Below are 27,741 nucleotides of genomic sequence, written 5' to 3' on the forward strand. Positions count from 1 at the left end.
CTCTGCAGGAGCCACCACCACCTCTGCCGTGTCACCTCCCCCGAGGCTGTGTGAGGACAGTGCTGGGTGATTTGTGTGTGTGCCCCAGCAGGCTTGGCTGAAACCTGCAGCTCAAGATGCTTCCACAAGGCAGGTTTATACTGAGAGGTCTCCAAATGTGAGAGAGGAAGCCCCTCAGAGTGGTGCCAGCTGCTTCTCCAAAGGCCATTGTGTGTCCCCAGGGCTCAGCCATGGGCACGTTTCTGTGCAGGGTGAGTTAGGTGAAGCTGTGGTGGTGAGAGCTTGGACCCGATGATCTCCAGAGGTCCCTTCCAGCCCCTACCATCCTGTGGTTCTGTGCTGGACACCCCCAGCACTGCCTCAGGGCTGCAGGGGTTGGGGGGGCCTGGGGGGGCTCCAGCCCCACCACCTCATCCCACTGCTGTGATGCAGGTGGGGAGGGTGAGAGCAAGCCCACAGCCAACAAGAGACCAAAGGCCCTGACCCCTGTGAGCTGCTGGTCCCCACTGAACCCAGCCTGTCCTGCTCCCCTCGGGGGTATAAGCCATATCTGCGTCTCTGACAGCAGGAAAGAGCTTCTCCAGGCCTCCTCTCCCACTGTGGGACAAGCCAGGACCAAGCCCCAGAGCTGGGAAGCCAGTGTCACACCCTGCAGCTGGGAAAGGGTCCAGCAACCCTCCCCTGTTCAGCCCTGTGTGCAGTGGAGCACTGACACGAGCTGCTGTCCCCAGCAGCCCTGCACTGCTTTGCTCTCTGGCCTTGGTTTTGGCACAGCTCAGCAGTGGGAGATGCCACATCTTCAGCGAGGGGGGCTCCCCATGGAGGAGCAGAGCTCTGGGGTGCAGCCAGTGCTGGCCTGGGCACCGGGGATGCATCTCTGCAGGGCACCCCAAGCCAAAGGGCAAAGTGCCAAAACTGAGTTTGCTCTGCTGGATGCTTTGGCAGCTCTGTTGGATCCTTCACTGAATCCTCTGTTGGATCCTCTGGCAGCTCTGTTGGATCCTCCATTGGATGCTCTGGCAGCTCTTTGCAGTCCCCACTTCCCAAAGGGCATCTCAGCCCCAGGTGGAAGTGATGATGGGAAATGTGGTGGCAGCCACAGCTCAGGGGGTTCAGGTTTGACATGAGGATGAGTCCCTTCCCCTGGAGGGACACTCGACCCTGGAGCAGGTGGCCAGGGAGGGATGTCTCCGTTCTTGAGGCTCAGTTAGCCAAGGTGGTGAGGGAGGTTGGATTGAAGACACCCAAAGACCACTTCCACCACCACCTCGGCTGCACTTGGCCTGTGCCCTGGTGCCCAGCCTAGCTTCTGGAGCTCATCTTGGTGGGGCCAGCTGAAGGTGCCACCAGGGCCATGCCAGGCTACAGGGACTTTGTGGGTCATCGAGTGACTGGTCCCACAGTGCCACCTCCAGCTTTAATCAGTCCCTTTCCCTAAGGGGTGTGTCAGTGCCAGCCACAGAGGTCCTGCTCTGTCTGGGCAGCCAAAGGGAGAAGAAATCTTGGGGTGCTTTCAGTTAAAGGGGAGCTGGACACAGCTGATGGCTCTTGGCCAGGGGCTCTGGCAAGACTCAGCTCTGGACACAGACTGGTTCTGGGTCCCTCCAGACACTGAGTGGGGTTTGTCTCACGTGGAAATGGGTGAAAAGCAAAGGAACTGGGAGGAGCCGCAAACCCTCCTGGTGCCAGCCAGCTCCTGTGCGCGGCCCCGCAGCGGCCCTTGGGAAGCAGGTGGAGATGTGCCCACAGGCCTGTACTCACCATCCCCGCCTCTGTGCACCCCCATCAGCACCTTCCCACCCAACCCCCCCCCCCCCCCAGACTTGCCACATCATCCGGAGTCTCACCAGGAGCGGGGGCCCAGCCGGCTGGTTTCCATTCGGACTCGAAGCCTCGGGAGGGAGAGGCTGTGACTTTCTGACATCATTTCGTTTGTTTTTACAACTGGGCGAAGTCCCCAGGCTGAAAGCCATCAGCGCTGCCTCTGCCCCCGCAGCTGCGTGTAGCTGAACTCCCTGGAGACGCTGTAGATCCCCCGTGCATGCCAGCAGCCCCCAGCAGTAGCAGCATGGTTATAGAGCCCAGCCGGCGCCGCCCCACCGCCGGCAGCCTCGTCCCAGCAGCGGTACCCTCGTCCCCACCGCCGGCAGCCTCGTTCCATTGCGAGGCAACCTCGTCCCTGTTACGGGGCACCCTAGTCCCCAGCAGCGGTACCCACGTCCCACTGCGGGACAACCTCGTCCCCGATGCGGGGCACCCTCGTCCCCACTGCCTTCCTGCCGAGCTGGCGACGAGCAGAACTCAGGCTCGATGCTCCGCAGCACCCTGGGCATTTCCCTTCAGATTAATGATAATAAAGAAGAAGAAGAAAACCCAAAGCAACCAAACCATCAACACCAGTAGAGTAAAACCCATTTCGCCAGGGGAGAAGGCGCCAAGGAGCGCAGCATGCCAGCGCCCAGCCAGCGCCCAGCCAGCGCCAAGCCAGCGCCCAGCCAGCGCCACGCCAGTGCCCAACCAGCGCCCAGCCAGCGCCAAGCCAGTGCCCAACCAGCGCCCAGCCTGCGCTCAACCAGCGCCCAGCCAGCGCCCGCCAGCGGACCCTGAGCTGTCCCCGACGCCGCCGTGACCTCATCTGTGTCTTGTCCCTGTCTGGTGTCGCTTTTATACCATGGCCGAGTAGCGGCAGCATCGTGGCTTGGGCGTCCTGTGTCACGTCGGGTGCGTGTCACTGTCACAGCAACTTTAGAAGCCATATTAGAGCACGGCGCGCCGGGACCCCACGGGGACGGGCCCGGGGCGAGCCGTGACCCCCTGCCCCCTGTGTGTCCCTCGTCCCTCCTGGCTCGGTGTGGCCGCGGCTGCCAAGCGGAGTCACCGCCTCGGGGGCCGCGGGCGCCGCAGCCGCGCCGGGCCAGGGGGACGGGGCAGCGCTGGGCACGGGCGCCGGGGTTGACCTGCCAGCGCATTTCTGCAGCGAGGAGGTTGGGAAGTGGCGAGGGTCTGGTGGCAGAAGGGTTTGGGGAGCGATTTGGGTGACTTCTGCTGTGTCCAGTCTGGTGGTTTCCATTCCGGGGACGGGAGCTGCCATTGCCCTCTCCTGGCTGCACCGTGGTGCAAAGCCCAAACCCAGCTGTGCCACAGATGCTCGGCTTCGGTCTCCCGGGGTGAGAAGGAAGGGAACCCACGGGGCTTGGCAACAGGCTCGGCTTGCTCTTCCTTTTCCCCTGCCGCGCCAGTCCCACCCTGCCCCGGCCCGGCCCGGCAGCGCTCGGCTCCGGCGGGGAGCTGCTTTTAAAGCCCCTCCTCTCGTGTGGCCTCTGCCGTCCCTGTCTCCTGTCGTCCGATGGTGGTTTTGTAAAGATCTCTGTCTCCTTATTAAAGAAACGAGCTGAAAGGAGCCCTGCGGCCTCTGCTCTTGCTCCTGCGGCTCGGTGCGGGTGTCCGCGGCTGGGGACTGCGAGCCCAGGATGATGGAGGGGTGGAGGCACAAGAGGAGCCCCACGGGGACGCAAGTGCCCCTCAGCCATGGGTGTGGGCATGCACACGGGGATGTCTCTGGGCAGCCTGGGCCCTGCTGCCCCGGCTGAGCGTGGCTGGCACAGGCACAGAGTTGCAGACTGGTTTGGGTGGGAAGGGAGCTTTAAGGTCCACCCAGTCCAAGCTGCTGCAGCCAGCAGGGCCATGTGCAACTAGAGCAGGGTGCTGAGAGCCACAAACAACCTGACCTGCAGTGGTGCCAGGAAGAGCTCAAGCTGCAGCAACCACCCTTGAAGACTGGACCATACAGAGCTTTCCAGCAGCCTTGCTTGGGACAAAAGCTTCAAGAGGTGGCACCTGTGCCCCTTGTCCTGATCAAGCTCCTGAGCAGAGCAAAACAGGGCTTGGCACAATGGTGGGGAACAGCCCTGAAGCCTGCTGTGGCTCAGAGCCACCAGGTGGGCCATAATCCCGTTCTGCTGGGTGGCTTTCAGGGGATGTGCGTCCACAGGTCCCTCCTTTGGGCTGTCCTTGAAGAGGAATGCAGGAGTGCAGCCTTTCCCCTGTACCTGCAGCAGGTAGCTATCTGCAGAGCTTCCTGGTGGGCAGTAAGTCACCCATGAGACAGCAATGTGCCCTTCTGGCCAAGGAGGCTAACGGTCTCCTGGGGTACCTTCAGAAGAGTGTGGCCAGCAGCTCAAGGGAGGTTCTCCTCTGCCTCTACTCTGCCCTGGTGAGGTCACATCTGGAGTACTGGGTCCAGGTCTGGGCTTCCCAGCTCAAGAGCAACAGAGAACTACTGGAGAGAGTCCAATGGAGGCTGTGAAGATGCTGAAGGGACTGCAACATCTGTAGCCCCAAGAGCCCTGGGGCTAGTTAGTCTGGAGAAGGTGAGAGGGGGATAAATATCTGAAGGGTGGGGGGCAAGCAGGGGCCAGGCTCTGCTCAGTGCTGTCCTGTGACAGGGCAAGGAGCAATGGACCCAAACTGGAACCCAGAGAGTTCCACCTCAGCATAAGGAGAAACCTCTTTGGTGTGAGGGTTCTGGAGCCTGGAGCAGGCTGCCCAGAGAGGTTGTGGAGTCTCTTTCTCTGCAGACTTCCAAGCCCCATCTGGCTGCATTCCTGTGTGCCCTGCCCTGGGTGCTCCTGCTTTTGGACTGGATGATCTCCAGAGGTCCCTTCCAACCCCTACCACTCTGTGCTACAGCAATTTAGGGAGAAATGGACCACTTGAAAGCTAAACAACTGCCAGAGAGATGGAAGCCAAGTCCCAGCTTCTATTTTACCAACTCTTCTTTATTCCTTTATAAATACTGTTGTGTTTACAAGCATCATAGGTGTGGATATTATTCCCAAACTTTCAAACACATAATACTTATAATACTATATAACAACAACCAGTAAAACAAATCATTCATCTCAGGGGTTTAAAAGGCCACTCAAAAAGTTGCATAAAAATACATTCTCTCCCCATCTCTGTTAGCTTTGTCCTGCTTCTCCCAGCAGTTTATTTACAAAGAGCCATCATCCAACTCGCAGCCACGACAGGTGGGTTCACCCCAAGCAGTAAAAATGAATTCACCCCAAGCAGCTGCTTAGAAAAACAAAAGCCAGTGGAGAGCACACCTGGCAAACCCTCTGCTGCAGCAGGGATCAGCTCCAAGACCTGCTCCACGCCCTGCCTGAGTGCAGAGTGTGGGATCCTCCTGCTCCTCACCTCCTCGGTGCACTGCTTTAGGGCAGGGAGACCAAGAACCCTCCTCAAGGGTCTGGGTTGGATGGTGTTGTCCTCAGGGAACACTCACAGCTTTGGCTAGCCAGTGACACTCGACTGTTGGTGGGTCCTGTGCCCCTTCAGGGGCATCATCCAGTGCTCAGCAGAGACTTGGGCTGCAGTGGTTTGGCTTTGCAAGATGCCAGGCAGAGGAACGAAGCCTCCTGCACCCTCTGCAGCCTGCTCTGTCCAGTAAACCACAGCGAGTGTCCTGGTGGGAAGGGGCAAGCTGTCAGTGCAGGGTGGGTTTGGCAGGGTGGGCTGAAGCCTCTCCCTACCACAGACACCAGGAACGTGCTGCCAGGAACCTGCCTCCTCAGGCTGAAATCTTGTCCCTTGTCCTGCTGGGATGCAGGACCCACACTGGCAGGCAACTAACAGCCCCAGCAGGTGAGGCTCTCTCCTCCACGTGGCACAGAAGGGACTGGGCTCCTGTTGAGAGCTGAGAGAGCCCAGGTCTGAAGTGAGGAGTGGGTCACTGAGAGGAAGAACACCAAGGACTGCAGAAGTACTCACAGAAAGAGTGCACCAAGAGGGAACGTGCAGGGGAAGCATTGACTGGATCTCGAGACTTAAAGCAGTTCAATAGAGCAGGGTTAAAACAAAGAGAGATAAGGCCTGGCTTAGGCTGTGCTCTGCAGAAACCCTGATGCTGTCACCAGCTTTGGTCTCTTCCTCCCCAAAGCACAGCAGCAGAGGAAGGGCCTCAGAGTGCCAGGAGAAGCAGCTCCTCAGGCTGCACAGCAACGGCTCCGCTGGCAGCAGTGCGGAGCAGGAGCCTCTGCCTAGAGCTGCCTGGGGAACATCAGCAGCTCTGAGAAGAGCAAGAGAGGTGGAAACAGGCAGGACAGGGAGGGGAAGGGGGGGTGGAAAATGGAGAAGTAGTTAAAAAAAAAACAACCAAAAACCAACAAACCAAATTAAAAAGTCCAAGGCAGAGGAAACTAAATCACTTTCTGAGGCAGTAACCAGCAAAAGGTTCCAAAAAGCTCAGGACTGAAGGAGAAACTTCTGAGCAAGCTCCAGAATCATGCCCACGTTCAAGTATCTCCTCTCTCTCCCTCAGAGCACAAAGAGACCCACTGGCCTGGCAAGAGATGCCAGCTCAGTTAGCAGAGGTGCCCAGGCAAAGTCAGAGCAACTTCATGGTAACCTCCAAGTTGAGCGACTGAGACTGCAGCTCTCAGCCAGGCAGGGCAGGGAAAGCAAAGGACAAGGGAAGTGAAAGGAGCAATCAGGAGGGAGGGAGAGGGGAAGTGGCTTGGGTGCAGCAAGAAGTCTCAGAGGGAAAGAATCGTTTGAGAGAAGTGTGTGAAGGGGAAGCTGAACAGCTCCACAGCAGGTTGCTGCTGCTCTCAGCACTCACCGCACACAGCCACTGCCTCGATGCCCACGGGACAGTCCCAAACTGTTCTCAGTATGCAGAACATCAAAGAGAGGTTTTGAGGTTTCCTTCAAGGCCAAGGCTTATTGCAAGCTTCTGACAGACTGAAAGACTTTCATCCCAGCCAGCTACCAGCACCCTGAGGTCAGCTCCTTGCCCCTCTGACACCAACACCCCACACCTCTCCCAGGCATGCAGGAGGACAATGATCACCACTCTGTGCTCTGCCAAGGTTCTTCACCCACAGGCCTCTGCTGTTCCCTGTCTCTGCAACCCAGCCAGTGCTGCCTTCACCTGCAGGCCAGAGCCAGGTGCCTGGAAGCCCAGCCCAGCCCCACCACATCCTTCTGCCCTTGAGAGGATGGCAGGAAAATGTCCCTGCTGTGGGACAGGGAGGCTGATTTCTGGTGTGGGCAGAGATCCTGCAAGGTGATTTACACTGACAGACAAGTGAGAGCAGCAGAGGACCTCCAGGGCTTCAAGCCTGTCCTTCAGGAAGCTTGGCAAGTATCTGTGGTGCATCCTGTCCCCAGCAGCAAGAGCCCAGGTGCAGTGAGCAGAACCAGGAGGCCTGGAAGGACCCAGCCTGACACCAAGTCAGCCAGGCTGTGAAGGAAAGGCAGGGGAGGGAGGAGGGATCTGATGCTGAGAGTCAGCGCTGGTGGTGCTGAACAGGAACAAGACCAGACTTGGTCTGCTGGGGTGGAAGGAGAAGGTCTCTGTGCAAAGCAGCAGTCAGCCTGTTAGAGCATCAGCCCTGGTGGCTTTCACAGCATCACTTTGTGACCCACATCTGGGGGGGGGTTGCTGAGCATCCTCAGAGTCCCAGCCCAGGTCCACATCTCCCACCCCTGAAGGACTTGGCTGTGCTGGATCAGTTCTTTAGGTGTCACTTGTCCAAGCAGGAGTCACCTGCTCCAGACCAAGGTTCCCCACCACACGCTGAGCCTGCAGGAGAGGTTGTGGCAGCTCACCCCCAGCCCTCACATTTCTCTTCTCCCTTGAAGAGTGTCCAAGACACCACCTCCAATTCCAAACAAGAGCCTGGCAGAGGTGTGCTGGGGAGCTGTGGGCAGGAAGGGAATGTACAGCAGCAGGCTGGGCCAGGAGGTGTGCCAGGCTGATCCCATGGCTGAGACACTTGCTGTACCGGGCAGGAGGGCAGCGTGGGGAGGGCTGGGTGGCAGGGCTGGCAGCTGGTGTAGGGCACCCCTCCTGGGCCTGCCTTTGCTCAGGATCCCTATTTGGAGAGTTTGCTGATGACACGAATGAGGGCTCCGTTCTCGTCCTTCAGCCTTTGGTTGTCTGACTTCAGCTCTGTCAAAATCTGCAGAGAGACACAGACAGGGCAGGGTCACTCCTCCTGCAGGGAGGCGGCACCGGGGCAGCAGCTGGGTGCTTGGCTTGGTCCTCCTCACCACCCACGGGCCACAGCAGCGTGCAGAGCCTCCTGCAAACCCTCCTCCCCGGGCAGGGCTCATGCCAGCCAGCTCTGCCCTGGCGTCTCCAGGACAAACTGTGTGGAGGGGCTGAGAAGGGACTGGAGCACAGCAAGGAGCCCCTGGAGCTGGGAATGCCATGGTGAGAAGCGGTGCCACGGCCCCAGCACGGTGTCAGGACCAGCTGGGAGGGCAGGAACCATTTCTGAGCTGTTCCATCACAAACCTGCTCCCAGAGGCTGTGCAGGGCTCAGCAGAAAGCTACGAAGCTGCTTTTTTCCTGCTGTGTTTGTTCCATTTTGCCAGGACTAGAGGGGAAAAGAGATTGCAGCCCAGCTCTGGCCTGGTTTGCAGTCTCTTCAGAGCATCCCCAGACCTCCTCAGGACCTCACAGAGATCTAATGCAAATGCCCACATCGTGGCCAGAGCATGGCAGAGCATCCTGACACTGGAGATGCCTCCTTGGTGCTCAGCTTGGAGTGATGGAGCTCAGACAAGGGTCTGCAGACAAAGGCAGAGCCCCTGGTGGGAGCTGGAGGAGCCTCCACAGCAGCTCTGCAGCACTCTCATTTCCCCTGACCTCTCCTCACTTCACACCCTGCAGGCAGGGACCTTCGGTGGACTGTCCCCAGCCACCTGGGGACTGGAAGGAGACCTCAGGCTCCTGTCTCAGGGTGTGACACAGAAGGTGTAACCCACACCACAGGAGCCATCAGCCCTGAGGGCCACCAGCCCCAGAGCCTGCTGGAACATGCCAAGGTGGAGGCATGAAGGGCACTGCTATGAGCTCAGCGATGCCTCTCCCTGCCAAGGTGGATGTCAGAGGAACTGGCTCGGGATCAAAATCCCTCCTAAACCTTCTCCTCCCTCCCAAGCTGGAGTTTCAGCTCTGACCACACCTCCTGCCTGCTGCTCTCATCTGCAGCCCCTCCACGGCCACAACCATGGAATGTAGGGCAGATAGCAGCTCCCACCTGGGGCAGTCCCCTCCTGGCACAGCCAGGCCAAGCCATGCCTGGCCCCAGCCTGTCCAACCCTGTCCCTGCTGGGGTTGGGTGCTCCAGACAGGAGGTTCCATGAGAGAGAGGAAGGGGAAAGGCTGCTAGGATGTAGGGGAAAGGGTAAAACTGTGACAGGCTGGGCAGAGCTTCAGCTTGTGATGCTTAAAAGCACCAAGTGGGGCCCATGGTGGTGTGACAACCACACCTCCGTGCCAGGGCTGCCACCAGGACAGCAGCCACGACTCCTGATGGCCACATCAGAGGCATCCCCCAAGTGCTGAGGAGCCCAGCAAACAGCAGAGCATTTCTGTCTCCCTCTGCACCCCTCCTGAGCTCCACAGCACACCCACAGCACAGATTGGTGCCCTCTAGTCCAGTGCACCAGGACAGGTCAACCACCTGCTGAGGTCTGCAGCTGGCCAGTCCCTGTCCTCTTTACATCACTCCTGAGGTGGTCTGGCAGCCTTGCATGTGCCCATCACTGCTGTAGAGGCACAGATGCAAAGTTCTGCCCCTTGCTTTGGCAGAGGTCATGTCACAGGGGCTCAGCAGCACCACCAGAGAGCTCAGCCCCACAGCCTGCTGGAAGCTCTGCTGGTGGCCATGCCCCACACAGGCTCCCAAGAGAGGTTTATTCAGGGAGGAAGGAGCAGAGGCAGAGGCAAAGCAAACGTTTCTCGAAAAGCTCCCCAGCTGTGCCCCCAGGCAGCAGCTTCCAGAGCAGCTTTCTGCCCACTGAGCACCCATCCACCCTACTGAATTCCACCCACCCCAGGCCAAGGGCCCCTGGCAGCAAAGCAGCTCAAGGCAGGTAAAGCAACAGCTGCCCCTGGGGCAGGCTGGCAGCACAGGGGCAGGGCAGCTGCAGCCTTACAGATGTCCCCTTGGGAAGGGAGGGATGTGGCAGGGGATGGTGATGCTGAGCAGGGTCAGCACAAAGCTGGGCTGTGTGCTCCCTGTGGCACTGCAGCGGCCACACAGATGTGAGGTTCCCTGAGCAGCAGCACTGCTGCAGCAGTGTGGGGAGCCTGAGCTGCCACCGGGCTGCAGAGCTGAATGTCTGAGACAGGCTGGCAGGGGCCAGCACCATCCCCTGCCACTCCTACTGGAAGAGCCCAGCAGAGTTGGCAGCCAAGTGGCTCCTCCACAGCTTGAGCTCCAGCAGTGAGCTGCAAACCCCCAAGCAAGCTGGGCAGGATCAGTCCATCCATGGCCCAGCGAGAGACAGCAGAGCAGAGCAGATGGGAGTCAGTGGTAGGGAAGGCAGCAACGCTGGGAGAAGAGAGAGAGCAGTGACCTACAGTGTGTGATGTAGGTGGAGGCCATGAGGATGGGGCTGGGCTCCTCTCAGTGGTGCTCAGCAAGAGGACAAGGGCCAGTGGGTACACACTAGGGCACAGCAGGGTTCACAGGAGGCTTCTTTGCTGTGAAGGTAGCACAGCCCTGGAGCAGGCTGCCCAGAGAGGCTGTGGAGCCTCCTCTGGAGGGATTCCAACCTTGCCTGGAAGTGCTCCTGTGCAGCCTCGAGTTGGTGAATCTGAGTGCACAGGAGGGCTGGACTGGATGATCTCCAGAGGTCCCTTCCAGCCTCCACTTTCTGTGCTTCTCTGAGTCTGGCAATAGTTTTGCTCAGTTCCCCCTCTCAGATCTCAAAGCACAGTGGGAAGGAGAATGACTTCAGCTCCCTGCTTCAGAGGGCCTGAGTCAGTGGCAGGCTCAGAACCCCTCTGCAGGCTCAAAGCAGGAGGGTGCTGAGCTCCTTCAACCTGACCATCTGCACAATCCAGGTCACACAGCACCAAGCACCTCCTCCCTCAGCCTGGGCCACAGGCCTGGTCCTGAGCCCAGACCCCTGGAAGGGGGAAGCCACAACTGCCCTGCACAATTCCCCTGCCTGCTTAGTTGGCTCCTGAGGTTAATTTTCCTTCCTATAATTTGTCAGCTAAGAATAGCATTTCTTCTGTACACTTCCAGCCCAGGAGACCACAGTGCTGCTTCCTCTGCTGACAGAACAGCTGTGTCTGGAGGGACCTGCCTGTCCCTACTAACCTGCAAAAGACTGGGAGGGCCCCAAGAAAGCAGCAGCTACAGCTTTATTTTAGCACTCAACCAATGGAGGAGCAAGAAAGGACTGTGGCTGAAGTGCCTGTGCCAGGGCACAGCTAGAGGAGGCTTCCCCTTGGGTTTCAGACATTAACTGCTCTGCACTCAATCTAAACCAGAAGATGAAGAGAGGAAGCACAACTGGTCCAGCCCTGCCTGGTCCAGAGGGGGAACAAGGCTGGTGAGGGGTCTGGTACCCAGGTGCTACCAGGGGCAGCTGAGGGAGCTGGGGGTGTGCAGTGTGGAGAAGAGGAGGCTGAGGGCAGAGCTCATTGCTCTCTGCAGCTCCCTGAGAGGAGGGTGCAATGAGGTGGGGCCTGACCTCTTCTCCCAGGTAGCAAGTGACAGGATGAAAGGGCCTCAGGCTGCACCAGGGCAGGGTCAGTTTGGACATCAGGAAAGATTCCTTCACCAGAAGGGTCATGGAGCACTGGCACAGGCTGCCCAGGGCAGCGCTGCAGTCCCCAGCCTTGGAATCATAGAATGGTTTAGGCTGGAAGAGACCTCAAAGCTCATTCATGTTTAAAAGCTGTTCAGAGCTTAGGGCTGTGGTATGCCAGCTGTGCCCAGATGTTGGGTGAGGGTTGGACTCGATGCTCTGCAGGTCTTTCCCAGCCAGGGGACTCTGTGTGTGGTACCCTGAGTGCAGAAGGCAGAGGGGATGCTGCACTCTGCAAACTCAGACCCCAATCCCTCTGCTTAAAAGGAGGGAGGGAGTTGTCCTCCCTGCTTAGTGACTAAGGAGACCTGCTGAGGGCTGCCCACTGCTGGCTCTGTGACAAACCAGCTGCCTGCCTAAACTGTGCACCTTTCCTTCCAAATGTGCTGCCCTGCTCACCCTGGCTCTGGGTGCTCTTAGGGCTGGGTGCCAGCTTCTCAAGGAGGCTGAAAAAGAATCCCAGTATGAGCACCTGGTACCAAGCACCTCTGCCAGGGCTGGGCAATGGGAAGGGGCTGCTGGCTAATGTGGCACTGATGAGCCACCCCAAAGCCATGGCCAGGGTGAAGATGGCTGATGTGCTGCTGAGGGACATGGTTTAGTGGTGACCTGGTAGGGCTGGATTCATGGTTGGACTTGATGACCTTAAAGGTCTTTTCCAATCAAAAGGGTTCTGTGGTTCTATGAAAGCCACAGGGCAGTGGCTGGTCTGATACTTGCTAGGAGCCATCTCAGTGGCTGAGGTTGCCCAGGGCTGTGGTTGAGGCCCCACCCCTGGAGGCATTCAAGATCAGCCTGGATGTGTCCCTGCAAGGGGCTTGGACCCTAGGATGGTCCTTTCAAACCCAGTGCAGTCAGTGAACCTGTGGATCAGTGCCAACCACACAGCCCTGAGTGCTTGTGCCAAGGCAGGGAGCAGCTCTTCCAGCCTCTCTCCCAGGTGCTGGACTCCTCAGGGTCCAGGCACCCCCCGGCGTGGGCAGTTAGTAACCAGTGAGGTCAGCAGCAGCTGCCAAGCACAGCAAAGGTCAGCATGGCTGGGCAGAGCCCCTGCCAGGCCCTGCCTCCAGCTGGGCAGCAGCACCATGCTTCTGGCTGCTAGGGGCTCCTTGGCCACATGCTGCTTTGGAGCCAAAAGCTTCCCCTGGCAGCCTGGAGAGCAGCGAGGCGGCAGGGAGCAGCCCGGCCCGGCCCAGCCAGCGGAGACCTGCCTGGAAGAGTGGAGGAGGGAGGCCAGATGAGCCGGAGGGGAAGCAGCTACAGCTCCTCTGATTCCGAGGGCTTGGCAGGCAGAGAGAGTCTGGCCACCACCCGGGTCAGAGCCCTGTTCTCGGCCAGCAGCTGCTCATTCATCTGCCTCAGAGTGTGAATCTGTTTGAGCTGGTGGAGATTCTGCAGAGAAGTGAGAGGAGTGGACAGAAGAATACAGAGAGAACAAACCACAGACAGGGGCACAGAAAGGTGAATTTAGTCCACAGGGAGTAAAAGGAACAAAAGAGAATAAAAGAAGAATTAGTAGCAGTGGGAGCTGGGCAGGCAGCAGCTCAGCTGTGTGTGGGGAAAGCCTTACAAGGTGGCTCAGGAACCAGCCCCTTCTCTAGGTCCCCTCCCCAAGCATTTGAAGAGGTCAGAAGGAAGTTTGTCCCACCAGAAAGCAGGACAGCCTCTTGCAGGTTAGATTCCAGTTCCCTGAGACAGTGAGATCCAGCAGAACCCCCCTGGACAGAGGAACTCCTGTGAGAAACCACCACTGGCCTGCCACCTAGACAGGCTGGAAACTGGGAATCTCCTCAGAGCCCCTTTGCTTCATGTATCTCTAGCAGCTAAAGCAGACCTGGGGAGCAAAAAGCGATCAGAGCTTCATGGCAGATTGCAAAGGCACAGACTGGGGTGGCTCAAAGTGTCCTACAGCAGACCACCAAGACGTGGACCATGTCTGCTCATGTCCTTGCAGCACCCAAATGAGGGCTCTGGGGGCTGCTGGGGTCCTGCCAGGTCTGGGGGATGTGGAGGAAGTTTTTCATCTCTGCCCAGATTCAGCTCTTCTCTGCCACGGGGCTCAAATTATCTCTGCTCTCCAGAGTGAGGACCTCGAGCTGCTCACTTGAACAAGAGTCTGAAGGACAGCAGCTCCCAGGCACGGAGCGCAGCGTTCCCGGGTACAGGAGACACGAGCAGGGGAAGGACACTGCTGGAACCCAGCCCCAGAGCTGCACAGGTACAGCAGCAACAGGGAGACACAGAAAGCAAAAGCCATGAGGGAGGCACAAGGGGAAAAGGTCAAAGCCATGTGGACATCACCACCTCTACAAGGACAACACCTGCCCAGCGCTGGCAGAGCGAAGCACACAGGACACTGACACCAGGCATGGGCACAGGACACGCCGAGGGCTGGGGAGCTGCTGGCTGAGCAGCATCCTGCCCCTCCCAACAGCTCGCTGGGCAGCAGGGCCACAAGAGGAGGAGAGCCTCCGACAGACACCAGCAGGGAAAGGCAGGAAGGGAAACACCTGTGAGGAGAGCTGGTGAAGAAGCCCAGCCCAGAACCGTAGCGGCTCCGCACCCAAGGTGCTCCTCCCTCTGCGCTCTCCTTCACCAGCTTCCAGCAGCAGTGAGCCGACGGGAGGGGTCTGATGGGGAGGGGCATCCTTTCGGCCCTTCGACAAGCAGAAAGTGCTCAAAAGCAGCTCACTGCCCTGTCCTTAACCAGAAGTAGCAGCACAAATCGACCTGCAGGAGTTTCCACCCAAGCTGCACGCCGTGGAGCTGCTGCTGGCAAGGAACCTGCTGCACCTCAGCACATTTTGTCCAAGGGCTTGCTCCTGTCTAAAGGAGAAGCACTTTGTGTAGCCCCCATCCACCAGCTTGATTCTCAGCCACCCAAAAGCACTGCCTCTGCTGCCTGCTGAGGAATCAACAAACCCCACTCAAAATGCTGGCAAAGGGAGCCAGCAAAGGATGGGCTCTGAGCTTCCCACGGGCATCACTCTGACCAGGCAGCTCCTGCTGCTTTGACTATGCCAGCACAATCCTGACCCTGGATCAAGCAACAGGTCCTGAGGCAGGGCCACAGCCACCCAACTGCAGGAGAGCTGCAGGGACACCTCAGCAGTGAGATCCCTTCTCCTCAGTCCTCAGCCTTCCCGAGCTGTGCCAGCTGCCTCTGTGCTGGGTGGGCACACAGAGGGATGCCACACCTCTGCCTCGCCATAAACCACAGCCGGGACGGTTCATCCTGGAGGAGTCACTTCTGCTGCTGCTGCCAGGGATAACAAATGTCCTCTGTTTCATCACAGCTGGCAGGAAACATCCAACATACCTCCAGCAGGTGCCACGCTCCCTGAGATGGAGAGACCACCTTTGGTTTTCCATACCAACAGAGCAGGGAGGCTCAGCACGGCCTCGGCTCAGGTGACAAAAGAGATCTGTGCAGGGCGTGGGTGCCGCGGGCAGGGCACACGGCAGAGCCCCAGCAAAGCTGGCAAACTGGGCCCGGAGCCAAGAGTGAGGAGCAGAGCCTGGCCGGGACTGCTGCGCTTGCTTATCGCTCTGCTTGATACTTGGCTGCCCGACAGCAGCCTTCTCGCTGCAGCTCAACCTGCCTCCAGTTAAAGGCTCTTGTGCCTGCGCCGCTCGGGGCCACCGGAACGCCCTGAGCACGCAGAGCGCAGAGCCAGGAGGTGCTGCTGCGGAACACAGCAGCTGCTGCCACCTTCGAGAAAAACTGCCGTGGTAAGTTGGGACCTCAGGCACTTGGCACTGAATTCTGCTCGCTGCAAATGCTCATCTTCTGCCTCCCTCCTCAGCCAGGCTGCTGATCTCCAGTCCAGTCCTGCAGGCGCTCAGGAGAACGCTGTGCAGCTCCCTCGCCTTCGCCAGAGGGGCTGCAGGGGCAGCTCTGGCACCGCCGAGTTCCTGAGTTCACCGACGTGGCCCTGCTCCTCTCACTTCTTGACTGGCTCATTAGCAGGGGTTCGGGCCATGAAAGGAACAAAGCTCACTGTCTCCAGCACAGCCTGAGGCATGCGGCAGACCCAGGACCATCCTGTGGGCACTGCTCTCCCTCCTCACCCTAAGGAGCGAGCTGCAGGCAGAGGAGCCCTGGCCAGGACAGCTGAGGCACAGACAGCCCAGGACTGAAGAGCTGAGTGTGAGCCACGCTGGGCTGGATCAATTGACAGAGTGGTGGGAAGATTCCCAACATCACAGAGCTGCCTGAGCCCTGCTAACCCAGCAGCAGTCTGGTTGCTCCCTCCTGCTGCTCCCCATGTTTGCTCAAGTCCCTTCTGATCTCTCCTCGCTGGCGACTCGGCCTGAGCAAGCAGCAGGGGTGGGCCTGAGCAGAAGGCACAGCAGTGCTCTGGCTCAGTTGCCACGCTGGGATTAACACCCATGCCCTGCAGAGGCTGTCTCACGTCAGGCAAACCCCACTGGCTGCCCCTCCTGCTTTAAGGCACGGTGACAGCGGACACGGGAGCCTGCTCCCCTGATGGACAGGTCCAGTTCAAGGTTCTTTTACCTCCAGAGGTTTTTATATTCCTTTTCCTTGAGTGGCTGTCAAAGGAGAGCTGTCAGCACTCAGCTACTTACCACATGCTGGAGCTCCTGCATGAACCACTGGAAACGCCACAGCACCTCAGAAGAGGCTTTTCCAGCTTTCCCCTTTGCTTACTCTGCTAGCAAAAGGCCACTTTGGTTGTTCAACACAGCAAGAACACAGCAGAGCACAGAAAGTGCCACCCTCAAGGACCTGCTAGCTCATTTTCAGGCTCCTTCAGCTCATGGATCCAGCAGGTCCCTTGAGGCAACACAAGAACAAGTCAAACTTCTGGCACTGCTCCTCCTTTTGCACCACTTTGGCTTCCTTCAGCCTGCGGCTCTGGACTACCCCAGCCAGAGGAGCCTTGGCTGCCTCCCGCAGCTCCTCGAGGCACCTTCTTTCACCAGCTGCCTTCCCGACCAGTAAAGCCCTCTCCAAGCCGACAGGCCACTAGAGGACACCAATTTGTCTTTTTCCTCCGAGGGCTGAGCTGGTTTGCGGCGATCTGCAGGGCTGGGGAGACAACCACCGCTGGCTCCTGCCTGCATCTCCCCTTGAAGGCCTCTTCTGCAAGTATGGGAAGGTCTCTCTGGAGTTTAAGGTTGTGCTACCTGTTCAGTGAACACAGAATCTGGAATTCAGGCACGTTCAGGCCTTTCTCCTTGCCCTTCTGGCCAGCTCATCCACACTTATGCTCTCCTCTGAGCAAACAAGAGCCTTCACAGTAAGACTCCATCAAATCCTTCTGCTGCTTGTTGCGGTTTAAGATGCAGCACGAGTCCATGGAGCCTTCCAAAGGTCTCTGCTCAGGAAATGCAGCAAGCTTCAAATGGAAACACAAAGTTGGAAGCTCCTCCAGGGTGGCAGAACATCGTTTCCATCAGTGCTGGGGGAGCTCACAGCTCTCAGATGAGGTCCTTCCTTCTTAGAGTAGCTTGGTCCTTGGTCCCACCTGGCTCATGCTGAAAGGGGATGAAAGCGCAGGGCACAGAGCAGAGGGCATTGGGTGCACACGAGCGTAAAATGGAGCAACACTGCAGCAAGTGTGAGGTTTTGGGTGCTCTTAGGCTTCCTGCCCTGCAGTGCTCCCCACCAGCCCCACGCTCCCAGGGCATCCAAGCCAGGGCAGGAGGAGAACCATCCTTGGAAGCAGTGCCAGGAGAGAGGAGAGCGCAGAGGCTGGGGCGCTCGGGGCGGCTGTCTCGTGCCAGTGAAGCCATGCTGCAGAGGCCGTCAGGAAGCCAACTCCTCTCTGCTGTCCCAGCCTGGCTGACTGGCACAGCCCTCCCGTGGCATGCTCTAGGAGGTGGGGCACAGCCACCCCACGGCTCTGTGTGCGTGATCTCAAAAGCCAGCTTTGTCTTCTTACCCATCTGGAGAGAACCACGGCAGGCTGCAGGCTACTCAGGGCAGAGGGCATCAGCACACTGCAACCCAGCGAGCCACAGAGGATTAGTTTGGGAGAGCACCTCGGGAGAACTGCTCTCAGTTCTCAGCTCAAGCAGCACAACAAATTCAACATCTGGTGCAATCAGAGCAATGATAATTGGGCACTGATTAGCATTCCACGTCGGGAGAACACGGCCATTAACGGAGGCTCTGACTGCAGAAAGGAACACGCTCAGAGGTAATTCAGTCTCTTCCCAAGTACATCTTTAATATCCAACAATCCCCAAAGACATTAATACAAGGCATTAAAAATGGGATAGAGTGAAGAGCTCATTTCTTACCTTCATCTCCTCTTCCATCTCAGAGAGTTTCCGCTCCAGGGCTCTCTTCTCCTGTTTGCAAGGGTTGAGAACAAAGATGGTCACAAGGATTCAGAAGCAGCATTAGAGAATATTGCTCATAAAGTGAATTCTGCAGGACCCTTCCTAGAGCCATGGAATCACAGAATGGCTCAGGTTGGAAGGGACTTCAGAGATCATCTACTCCAGCCCCCCCAGCCATGGGCAGGGAATGGCTTGAGTCGGAAAGGACCTTCAAGATCATCCAGTTCCAAACTCCCTGCCAAGAGCAGGGACACTTCCACCAGCACAGGTGGCTCAAGGCCTCATCCAGCCTGGTCCTAAACATTTCTAGGGATGAGGCATCCAGGATTCCTCTGGACAACCCATTCCAGTGCCTCCCCACCCTCACAGTAACCCTAACCCTTCTTCCTAATGTCCAACCTACATCTCCCCTGCTCTAGTTTCAAACCATTGCCCTCGTTGCATCACCACAGGCCCTCGTAGGAAGTCCCTCTCCAGCTTTTCTGTTGGCTTCTTTGGGGTCTGAAAGCAAGACACTGGGTACAGCCAGGAGCTGCTCAGATGGGGCAGGCCAGATGGTGAAGCAGCTGGGGGTAAATCTGATGAGGAGTGGCTGAGGGAGCTGGGGATGGGTAGTGTGGAACTGAGGAGGCTGAGGGAGACCTCACTGCTGCCTGCAGCTACCTGAAGGGACACTGTGGAGAGGCTGCTGCTGGGCTCTGCTCACAGGGAACTGCAGGCAGAGCAAGGGGGAATGGCCTTAAGCTGAGCCTGGGGAGGTTTGGATTGGACATTAGGAAAATGTTTCTCACAGAGAGTGGTCAGGGGCTGGGATGAACTGCCCAGGGAGGTGGTGGAGTCACCCACCCCAGATGTGGTTCAGGGTGGTTTGGATGTGGTGCCTGGGGCTATGGTTTTAAGGTGAATCTTGTAGAGTAGGGTTCTAGCTTGGGCTTGGTGATCCTGAGGGGCTGTGCCAGCCTGCATGGTTCTGTGATTCTGTAAGTTCTGGGTCCTTTTGGCCCATCCTGACCTTCTTCACTCCCCTTCAGTGAAGCCCCACCCAGGGTTGCCCTGAGCAACCTTCTCCAAATTCAGCACAGCATCTGCTTGGATGGACTCACAAACCTCCCCAGGTCCTTCCAGCCTCCCCAAGCTATGGCTGCTTGCAGCAGAGATGTAGCCAGACACTGCCTTAGCTTACTGCACCAGTCCTGGCTGCTTGGCAAGGGGAAGGAACGTTCCAGCCTCCAGACCCACACAGACACAATCCCAGCACAGACACCAAGGCAGTGCTCTGCTGTGTCCCCTCTGCCCCAAACGAGTCTTTATGTGTAGGGCCCAAGACTATGCAGAATCACAGCATCACAGAATGGGTTAGGTTGGAAGGGACCTCAAAGCTCATCCAGTTCTGACCCCCTGCCATAGGCAGGGACACCTCCCACTAGAACAGGCAGCCCAAGGCCTCACCCAAGGGAGCAGCAGACCCTTAGCACAACTCAACACAATTCCTGGGTCTGCAGCTTCCTGAGGTGCGAGAAAGAAAATCAGAACTGAGCTGATCTGCAGAGAGCAGAAAAGTCTGAGGCAGCGCAGAGGTCAGAGCACAACTACCACTGTGCTCCGTGCAGGAGGCAGCAACGGAACTCAGCTTCAATTAACACTTTCCTTCAACACACTGCTGTGCCCTGCAGAGCCGCAGGAGGCAGCAGCTCTGCTGTGCTGCGCTGTCCTAAGCTGTGCTGTGCTGCACTGCACTGTGCTGTGTTGTGCTGTGCTGTGCTGTCCTGTGCTGTGCTGCACTGCACTGTGCTGTGTTGTGCTGCGCTGTGTTATGCTGCGCTGTCCTGTGCTCTGCTGCACTGCACTGTGCTGTGTTGTGCTGCGCTGTGCTGTGCTGTCCTGCGCTGCGCTGTCCTGTGCTGTGCTGCGCTGTCCTAAGCTGTGCTGTGCTGCACTGCACTGTGCTGTGTTGTGCTGCGCTGTGCTGTCCTGTGCTCTGCTGCACTGCACTGTGCTGTGTTGTGCTGCGCTGTGCTGTGCTGTCCTGCGCTGCGCTGTCCTGTGCTGTGCTGCGCTGTCCTAAGCTGTGCTGTGCTGCACTGCACTGTGCTGTGTTGTGCTGCGCTGTGCTGTCCTGTGCTCTGCTGCACTGCACTGTGCTGTGTTGTGCTGCGCTGTGCTGTCCTGTGCTCTGCTGCACTGCACTGTGCTGTGTTGTGCTGCGCTGTGCTGTGCTGTCCTGCGCTGCGCTGTCCTGTGCTGTGCTGCGCTGTCCTAAGCTGTGCTGTGCTGCACTGCACTGTGCTGTGTTGTGCTGCGCTGTGCTGTCCTGTGCTGTGCTGCGCTGCGCTGTGCTGTCCTGTGCTGCGCTGTGTTATGCTGCGCTGTCCTGTGCTCTGCTGCACTGCACTGTGCTGTGTTGTGCTGCGCTGTCCTGTGCTGTGCTGCGCTGTCCTATGCTGTGCTGTCCTGTGCTGTGCTGTCCTGTGCTGTGCTGCGCTGTGTTATGCTGTGCTGCACTGTCCTGTGCTGTGTTGTGCTGTGCTGTGCTGTCCACTGCTGTGCTGTGCTGTCCAGTGCTGTGCTGTGCTGTGCTGTGCTGCGCTGTGTTATGCTGTGCTATGCTGTGCTGTGCTGCACTGTCCTGTGCTGCACTGTCCTGTGCTGTGTTGTGCTGTGCTGTGCTGTCCACTGCTGTGCTGTGCTGTCCAGTGCTGCGCTGTCCTGTGCTGTGCTGCGCTGCTCTGTGCTGTGCTGCGCTGCACTGTGCTGTCCAGTGCTGTGCTGTGCTGCACTGCGCTGTGCTGTCCTGTGCTGCGCTGTGCTGCGCTGTGCTGTGCGGCGCTGTGCTGCACTGTGCTGTGCTGCACTGCGCTGTGCTGTCCTGTGCTGTGCTGCGCTGTGCTGTGTTGTGCTGTGCTGCGCTGTGCTGCGCTGTGCTGCGTTGTGCTGTGCTGTGCTGCGCTGTGCTGCGCTGTGCTGTGTTGTGCTGTGCTGTGCTGCGCTGTGCTGTGCTGCGCTGTCCTGTCCTGTGCTGTGCTGTGCTGTCCTGTGCTGTGCTGCGCTGTCCTGTGCTGTGCTGCGCTGTCCTGTGCTGCGCTGTGCTGCGCTGTCCTGCGCTGTGCTGTCCTGTCCTGTGCTGTGCTGTCCTGTCCTGTGCTGTGCTGTCCTGTCCTGTGCTGTGCTGCGCTGTCCTGTGCTGCGCTGTCCTGCGCTGTGCTGTCCTGTCCTGTGCTGTGCTGTGCTGTCCTGTGCTGTGCTGTGCTGTCCTGTCCTGTGCTGCGCTGTCCTGTGCTGCGCTGTCCTGCGCTGTGCTGTCCTGTCCTGTGCTGTGCTGCGCTGTCCTGTGCTGCGCTGTCCTGTGCTGTGCTGTGCTGTCCTGTGCTGTGCTGTCCTGTCCTGTGCTGCGCTGTCCTGTGCTGCGCTGTGCTGCGCTGTCCTGCGCTGTGCTGTCCTGTCCTGTCCTGTGCTGCGCTGTCCTGTGCTGCGCTGTCCTGTCCTGTGCTGTGCTGTCCTGTGCTGTGCTGCGCTGTCCTGTCCTGTCCTGTGCTGTGCTGCGCTGTCCTGTGCTGTGCTGTCCTGTGCTGCGCTGTCCTGTGCTGCGCTGCGCTGTCCTGTGCTGTGCTGCGCTGTCCTGTCCTGTGCTGTGCTGCGCTGTCCTGTCCTGTGCTGTGCTGCGCTGTCCTGTGCTGCGCTGTCCTGTGCTGTGCTGCGCTGTCCTGTGCTGTGCTGCGCTGTCCTGTCCTGTGCTGTGCTGCGCTGTCCTGTCCTGTGCTGTGCTGCGCTGTCCTGTGCTGCGCTGTCCTGTGCTGTGCTGCGCTGTCCTGTGCTGTGCTGCGCTGTCCTGTCCTGTCCTGTGCTGTGCTGCGCTGTCCTGTGCTGTGCTGTCCTGTGCTGCGCTGTCCTGTGCTGTGCTGCGCTGTCCTGTGCTGTGCTGCGCTGTCCTGTGCTGTGCTGCGCTGTCCTGTGCTGTGCTGCGCTGTGCTATGCTGTGCTGCACTGCACTGTGTTGTGCTGTGTTGTGCTGCACTGCACTGTGTTGTGCTGTGTTGTGCTGTGTTGTGCTGCACTGCACTGTGCTGTGTTGTGCTGTGCTGTGCTGCACTGCACTGTGCTGCGTTGTGCTGTGCTGTGCTGCACTGCACTGTGCTGCGTTATGCTGTGCTGTGCTGCACTGCACTGTGCTGTGTTGTGCTGTGCTGTGCTGTGCTGTGCTGTGCTGCAGCTGACACTTACCCTTTTCTCCAGCTCCAGCATGCAGGAGCGGTCAGAGCTCTTCTCCTGCTTCTGCTGCAGAGCAGAAACAGAAACTGTCAGCATGGAGAGGCTGCCACAGGGGTGGCACCAAGGCTCAGGGCAAGGGGGTGCTCATCCAAGGGGGTGCTCGTCCAAGGGGGCACTCATCCAAGAATGCACTCACCCAAAGATGGACTCACCTAAGGATGCACTCACCCAAAGATGGACTCACCTAAGGATGCACTCACCCAAGCACGCACTTGCCCAAGGGTGCACTCACCCAAAGATGTACTTGCCTAAGGAGGCACTCACTCAAAGGTGGACTTGCCCAAGGTTGCACTCACTCAAGGTTGCACTCACTCAAGGATGGACTCACCTAAGGATGCACTCACCCAAGGGTGCACTCACCCAAGAGCGCACTCACCCAAAGATGGACTCAACCAACGATGCACTTACCCAAAGATGCACTCACCCGAAGATGGACTCACCTAAGGATACACTCACCCAAGGAGGCACTCACTCAAAGATGCACTTGCCTAAGGGTGCACTCACCCAGGGAGGCACTCACTCAAAGATGCACTTGCCTAAGGGTGCACTCACCCAGGGAGGCACTCACTCAAAGATGCACTTGCCTAAGGGTGCACTCACCCAAGGAGGCACTCACCCAAAGATGGACTCACCTGCGGATGCCCTCACCCAAGGATGCCCTCAGCCAGAGCTGCCCTTGCCCACAGCAGCAGCAGGCTCCACATGCCCACAGGCACTGGGTGCCAGCTGAATCTCCTCTGCAGCACCTCCCTCCCCCCAGGGGCCCACCCCTGGCTCTGGTTGCTGTGGGCTGCTCTCCAGCTCCTCCAGTCAAGCGCACCACAGAGGGTGGGGCTGGAAGGGAGCTCCAGAGATCATTCAGTCCAACCCCTGCCAGAGCAGGGGCACCCAGGGCAGGGCACCCAGGAACACGTCCAGATGGGACTTGACTATCTCCAGAGCAGGAGGCTCCACAACCCCTCTGGGCAGCCTGCTCCAGGCTCCAGCACCCTCACACCCATGAAATTTCTCCTCCTGGTGAGGAAGCAATTCCTGGGTTCCAGCTTGTGCCCACTGCCCTCTGTCCTATCACTGGGCACCACTGAAAAGTGCCTGGCACCTTCCTCCTGACACCCACCCTACTGACAAGATCCCCTCTGAGTCCAGGAGCTGCTTTTTGCCTTACCTGGGCTGCTTTTTCCAACTTGGATTTGATTTCAGCCAGCTCGAGTTGAGCTTCCTTCAGTTTTGACTTCAGCTTCTGATTTTCAGCCAGGGCACTTTCGTATAGCTGGAAGACAAAGCACAGAACCAGGGAGTCAGTCAGGGCTGGAAGGGACCCCAAGGATCAGCCAGCTCCAACCCCTGTGCCTTGGGCAGGGACACCTCACACCAGATCAGATTGTCTAGAGCCTCACCCAGCCTGGCCTTAAACACCTCCAGGGATGAGGCTTCTGCCAACTCCTTGGAGGTGTTTAAGCAGAATCAGAAGCTCTCAGCTCTGCAGACTGCCCCTCGGGCACTGCACACAGCCAGGGCTGCCCCCAGCAGCCTCCTATGCCCAGTGCCAAGCTGCAGGCACTGCATCACTCCCCACAATGCAACCTTCAACAGGACCTGTCTGGATGCTTGCTGCTTTGCATCCCTCCCACGCAGCAAGGGAGCAGCTGTTTGGGTTTGTGGAGTGTTCAGAGGCAGCCAAGAGGCACAGAGGAAGGATGGCTTTAATTTGGGCAAACCACCAGGCTTAATCAGCTCCTCAGTCATGGGCTGGAAGTGTCTGAACCTGAGCTGCTCAACCATGAGGTTCAACAAGCCCAAGTGCAAAGTCCTGCAGCTGGGGCAGGGCAATCCCTGGTACTCCCTGGAGGATCCAGAGCAGCCCTGCAGGGAAGGACTTGGGGGTGCTGGTGAGGAAGAAGCTGGGCAGGAGCCAGCAGTGGGCACTGGCAGCACAGAAGGCCAAGGGCAGCCTGGGCTGCATCCATAGCAGCCTGGGCAGAGCTGGAGAGAGGAGATCCTGCCCCTCTGCTCTGCTCTGATCTCACCTGCAGCAATGCCTCCAGTTCTGGGGAACACAGCACAAGAAAGACCTGGAGCTGCTGGAGAGGGCCCAGAGGAGGCCACCAAGATGATCAGAGGCTGGAGAGGGTTATGGAGACAACAAGGCTCCAGGGAGACCTCAGAGCAGCCTTCCAATAGCTGAAGTGGCTCAGGAGAGCTGAGGAGGAACTTGTGTCAAGGGCTCACAGTGCCAGGATGAGGGCAATGGCTCTGAACTGGAGGAAGGTGGAAGCTCCATCCCTGGAGACATCCAAGATCAGCCTGGATGTGGCCCTGGGCAGCCTGCTCTGGTTGGAGGTGTCCCTGCTGCCTGCAGGGGGGTTGGACAAGATGCCCTTGGAGGGTCCCTTCCAGGCTGCTGCAATCTGTGGCTCTGTGCTGTTGTGCTCTCCAGCTCCACACACTTTGCTTCTAGTTTGAGGACAATTTTAGGTCACTCCAGGATTGATTTTTTTCCCCCTCCACTTCCTTCAGAGCAGCAGAATTCCACCCCTCTTGGAGGACAGCCTGGGCATGCTGCCTGCCTGTGCTGACCAGCTCCCTGTGCCAGGCTTTCCTGCACCATGGACACTGAAGAATTAAGGTCACCTCAATCCCTTTGCTTTCATCTGGTCTTTGTGCTGACTCTGGGTGTGCACAGCAGCCAGGCCTGCTGCTGCCTGTCAGGGATTACAGGGAAACTTCCAGAGATGACAGCAGTTCTGGGCTCTTAGAGAAGCAAAATGAATTCTGTGAGACACAGAGGCTCAGGCCATGCTGAGCTCACCAGCTCTGTACAAATCCCTGCCCCTCTTTCTCCAGCCTGACTTCTCACACCCTCCCCAGATGCTGGACTTTGCATGGGGCCAGAGAATCATAGATCTGTTTGGCTGGAAAAGCTCTCTCAGATCATTCAAACCAAGCAGCAACCCAACCCCACCATGGGCACAAACCCTGGCCCCAAGTGCCATGGCCACAGCTTCCTTCAACCCCTCCAGCCATGGGCACTCCACTACCTCCCTGGGCAGCCTCTGCCAGGCCCTCACCACTCCTCCAGCAAAGAAACTTTTCCTCCTCTCCAACCTAACCCTCCCCTGGCACAATCCCAGGACATTTCCTCTCCTTCCATCCCCTGAGCCCAGGCAGCAGAGCCCAACCCCCAGCTGGCTGCAGCCTGCTCTCAGGGAGCTGCAGAGAGCAATGAGCTCTGCCCTCAGCCTGCTCTGCTCCAGGCTGCTCACCCCCAGCTCCCTCAGCTGCTCCTCCCCAGCTCTGCTCTCCAGACCCTTTCCCACCTTTGTTGCTCTTCTCTGGACCTCCTCCAGCTCCTCAATGTCCTTCTTGGAGTGTGAGCCCAAAACTGACCCCAGCACTCAAGGTGCAGCCTCAGCAGTGCCCAGTCCTAGGGCACAATCCTGCCCACACCACTGCTGATCCAGGCCAGGCTGCTGCTGTCCTTCTCGGCCACCTGGGCACTGCTGGCTCATCTTCAGCTGCTGTCAGCCAGCACCCCCAGGTCCTTCTCCTCTGGGCAGTTTCCAGCCAAGCCTGGAGCCTTCCCGAGGTTGCTGTGACCCCAGTGCAGCACCCAGCACTTGGTCTTGTTGAACCTCATCCAAGGCTAACCCTCACAGCAGCCTTCAACCTCATTAAACCTCACCCACAGCTCCTTTCACCACCCCCTGTGCGGCTGCTGTGGCTGGGCAGGGCTGGGGGGAGGCTCCCAAACGCCATGGAAACAGGGAAAAGGGGAAGAAACAACTTCTCATCCTTCCCAAGGGCCCCCAGAGCAGGTTTCTGAGGCACAGGCAGAGACAGTAAGAGATGCAGGAGCCCTACTCTCTTGTAGTCCCTGTTGCTCTCCTCCTCCGCCCGGCTGCTGAGCGCGGCCAATCGGTTCTCCCTGCGGCTGTAGGCACTGGCGCGGCTGGAGGCACGGTCGCTGTAGGAGGACTCACTGCTGCTGGGGTTTGTAGCTGCTTCCAACCTAAAAGGGGAAGTTCCAGCACCTTGGAGCTTTGCAGGATCTCTGGGACAGCCACTCTCAGCCCAGCTGGGCAGGCTGGAGGCTGTGGCAGAGGCATGGCAGGGCTGAGCCCACCCCGCGGATGGGCACCGGCCAGGCAGCCAGCGCCGGTTTTAAAGTGGCAACCCCCCCCGGTGGGTGTCAACCCAAACCCCCCAGACTTCCCATGAACCTCCCCCCTGTTAATGCACTGCTAACAGGGCACAGGGGGATTCTTTTCCCCCCCTCTGTTGAATAACTTGAGGAGGAAAGGATGGAGGCAAAGTGGCCTAGCAGCTGAGCATCACATGGCCAGCGCCGGCGGCAGCTGCTGAGCTGAAGCACAGGGAACCCCCCCAGAGCCACACAGAAACATCCTGGCAAGGGAAACTACACAGAAAACAACTCCAAGCATCAGAATTCTTACCTGGAAAGTCTTTCATGCTGAGGGGAAAAAAGAAAGAAAAAAGGAGTTACTAAGCAGGAGGAGGAAAGGGTCACTCAGGAGCCCCCAGGCAGCAGCAACTTCCTCCCTCCCTCTGACACCAGCACCCAGCTCACAACAACCCAAACACCATCAGTTCCCCTGCCCAAACTGGGAGCCTCAGATCCCTGATCCCTGCAGGATCTTTTCAGCTCTGGGAGAAGGCAGTGGCAGGTCTGAAGCATTGCAGCTGCTCTGAAGTGTTTCACCACTTCACTTCTTCTGCTCACCTACAAACTGCTGAACCTTGTTCTCCAAATCCTGCTTTCCAGAACTGAGATCCACTCCTCTGGACCCAGCCCAATCCATTGCTTCCCTTTTCAGCTCAAGCTCTTCTTCCTGGCTTTGACCACTGTCCTGTTCATGGCAGGGGTGAGAGGGATTGGCACAGCTCTCCCTGGACCTGTGTGAACCTCAGGAGATCACCCCCAGGCACTTCTCCATTTGTCCTCTATGAAGAAAAGCTTCACTGTGGTGGGGAGAGACTGGCACAGGCTGTCCAGGGAGCTTGTGGAGTTCCAAATGGTGAGTGAGCTCTGCTGCTCCTGAGCACTCAGTGTGGGCCAGCACTGGGCACTGGCAGCCCAGAGCCTGCTGAGTGCTGGCTGCAGCCAGAGCAGGGAGAGCAGCAGCACAGGGAGGAGATTCTGCCCCTCTGCTCTGCTCAGCCCTCACTGCAGCACTGCCTCCAGCTCAAGGAGCACCTGGAGCTGCTGGGGAGGGTCCAGAGGAGGCCACCAAGATGATGAGAGGCTGCAGAACCTCCCCTGTGGGGACAGGCTGGGAGAGTTGGGGCTGTGCAGCCCGGAGAAGAGAAGGCTCCAGGCAGACCTCAGAGCAACCTTCCAGTAGCTGAAGGGGCTGCAGGAGAGCTGGGGAGGGACTTTGGACAAGGGAGTGGCAGGAGGAGGGAGAATGGCTCTGAGCTGGGAGAGGGGAGAGGGAGAGTGGAGAGGAGGAAGAAATTGTTGAGAGTGAGGGTGGGGAGAGACTGGCACAGGTTGCCCAGGGAGGCTGTGGCTGCCTCCTG

At 58.5% G+C, this 27,741-nt stretch overlaps 1 protein-coding gene across 1 annotated transcript in view; it reads right to left on the reverse strand.

The window, feature by feature from the left end:
- Positions 1-4,757: 4,757 nt before the first annotated feature.
- The window catches only part of PPP1R12B (protein phosphatase 1 regulatory subunit 12B), a 187,377-nt gene continuing 164,393 nt past the window's right edge, over positions 4,758-27,741 (reverse strand). Inside the window, 6 exon segments of the mRNA XM_064173963.1 lie at positions 4,758-7,967; positions 17,893-17,943; positions 22,153-22,206; positions 23,366-23,470; positions 26,062-26,209; positions 26,655-26,671. Of these exon segments, the coding sequence (XP_064030033.1) occupies positions 7,881-7,967; positions 17,893-17,943; positions 22,153-22,206; positions 23,366-23,470; positions 26,062-26,209; positions 26,655-26,671 (462 nt within the window). The 3' untranslated portion in view covers positions 4,758-7,880.

The sequence above is a fragment of the Pogoniulus pusillus genome, chromosome 39, assembly GCF_015220805.1.
Source record: "Pogoniulus pusillus isolate bPogPus1 chromosome 39, bPogPus1.pri, whole genome shotgun sequence".
Classification (NCBI taxonomy): Eukaryota; Metazoa; Chordata; class Aves; order Piciformes; family Lybiidae; genus Pogoniulus; species Pogoniulus pusillus.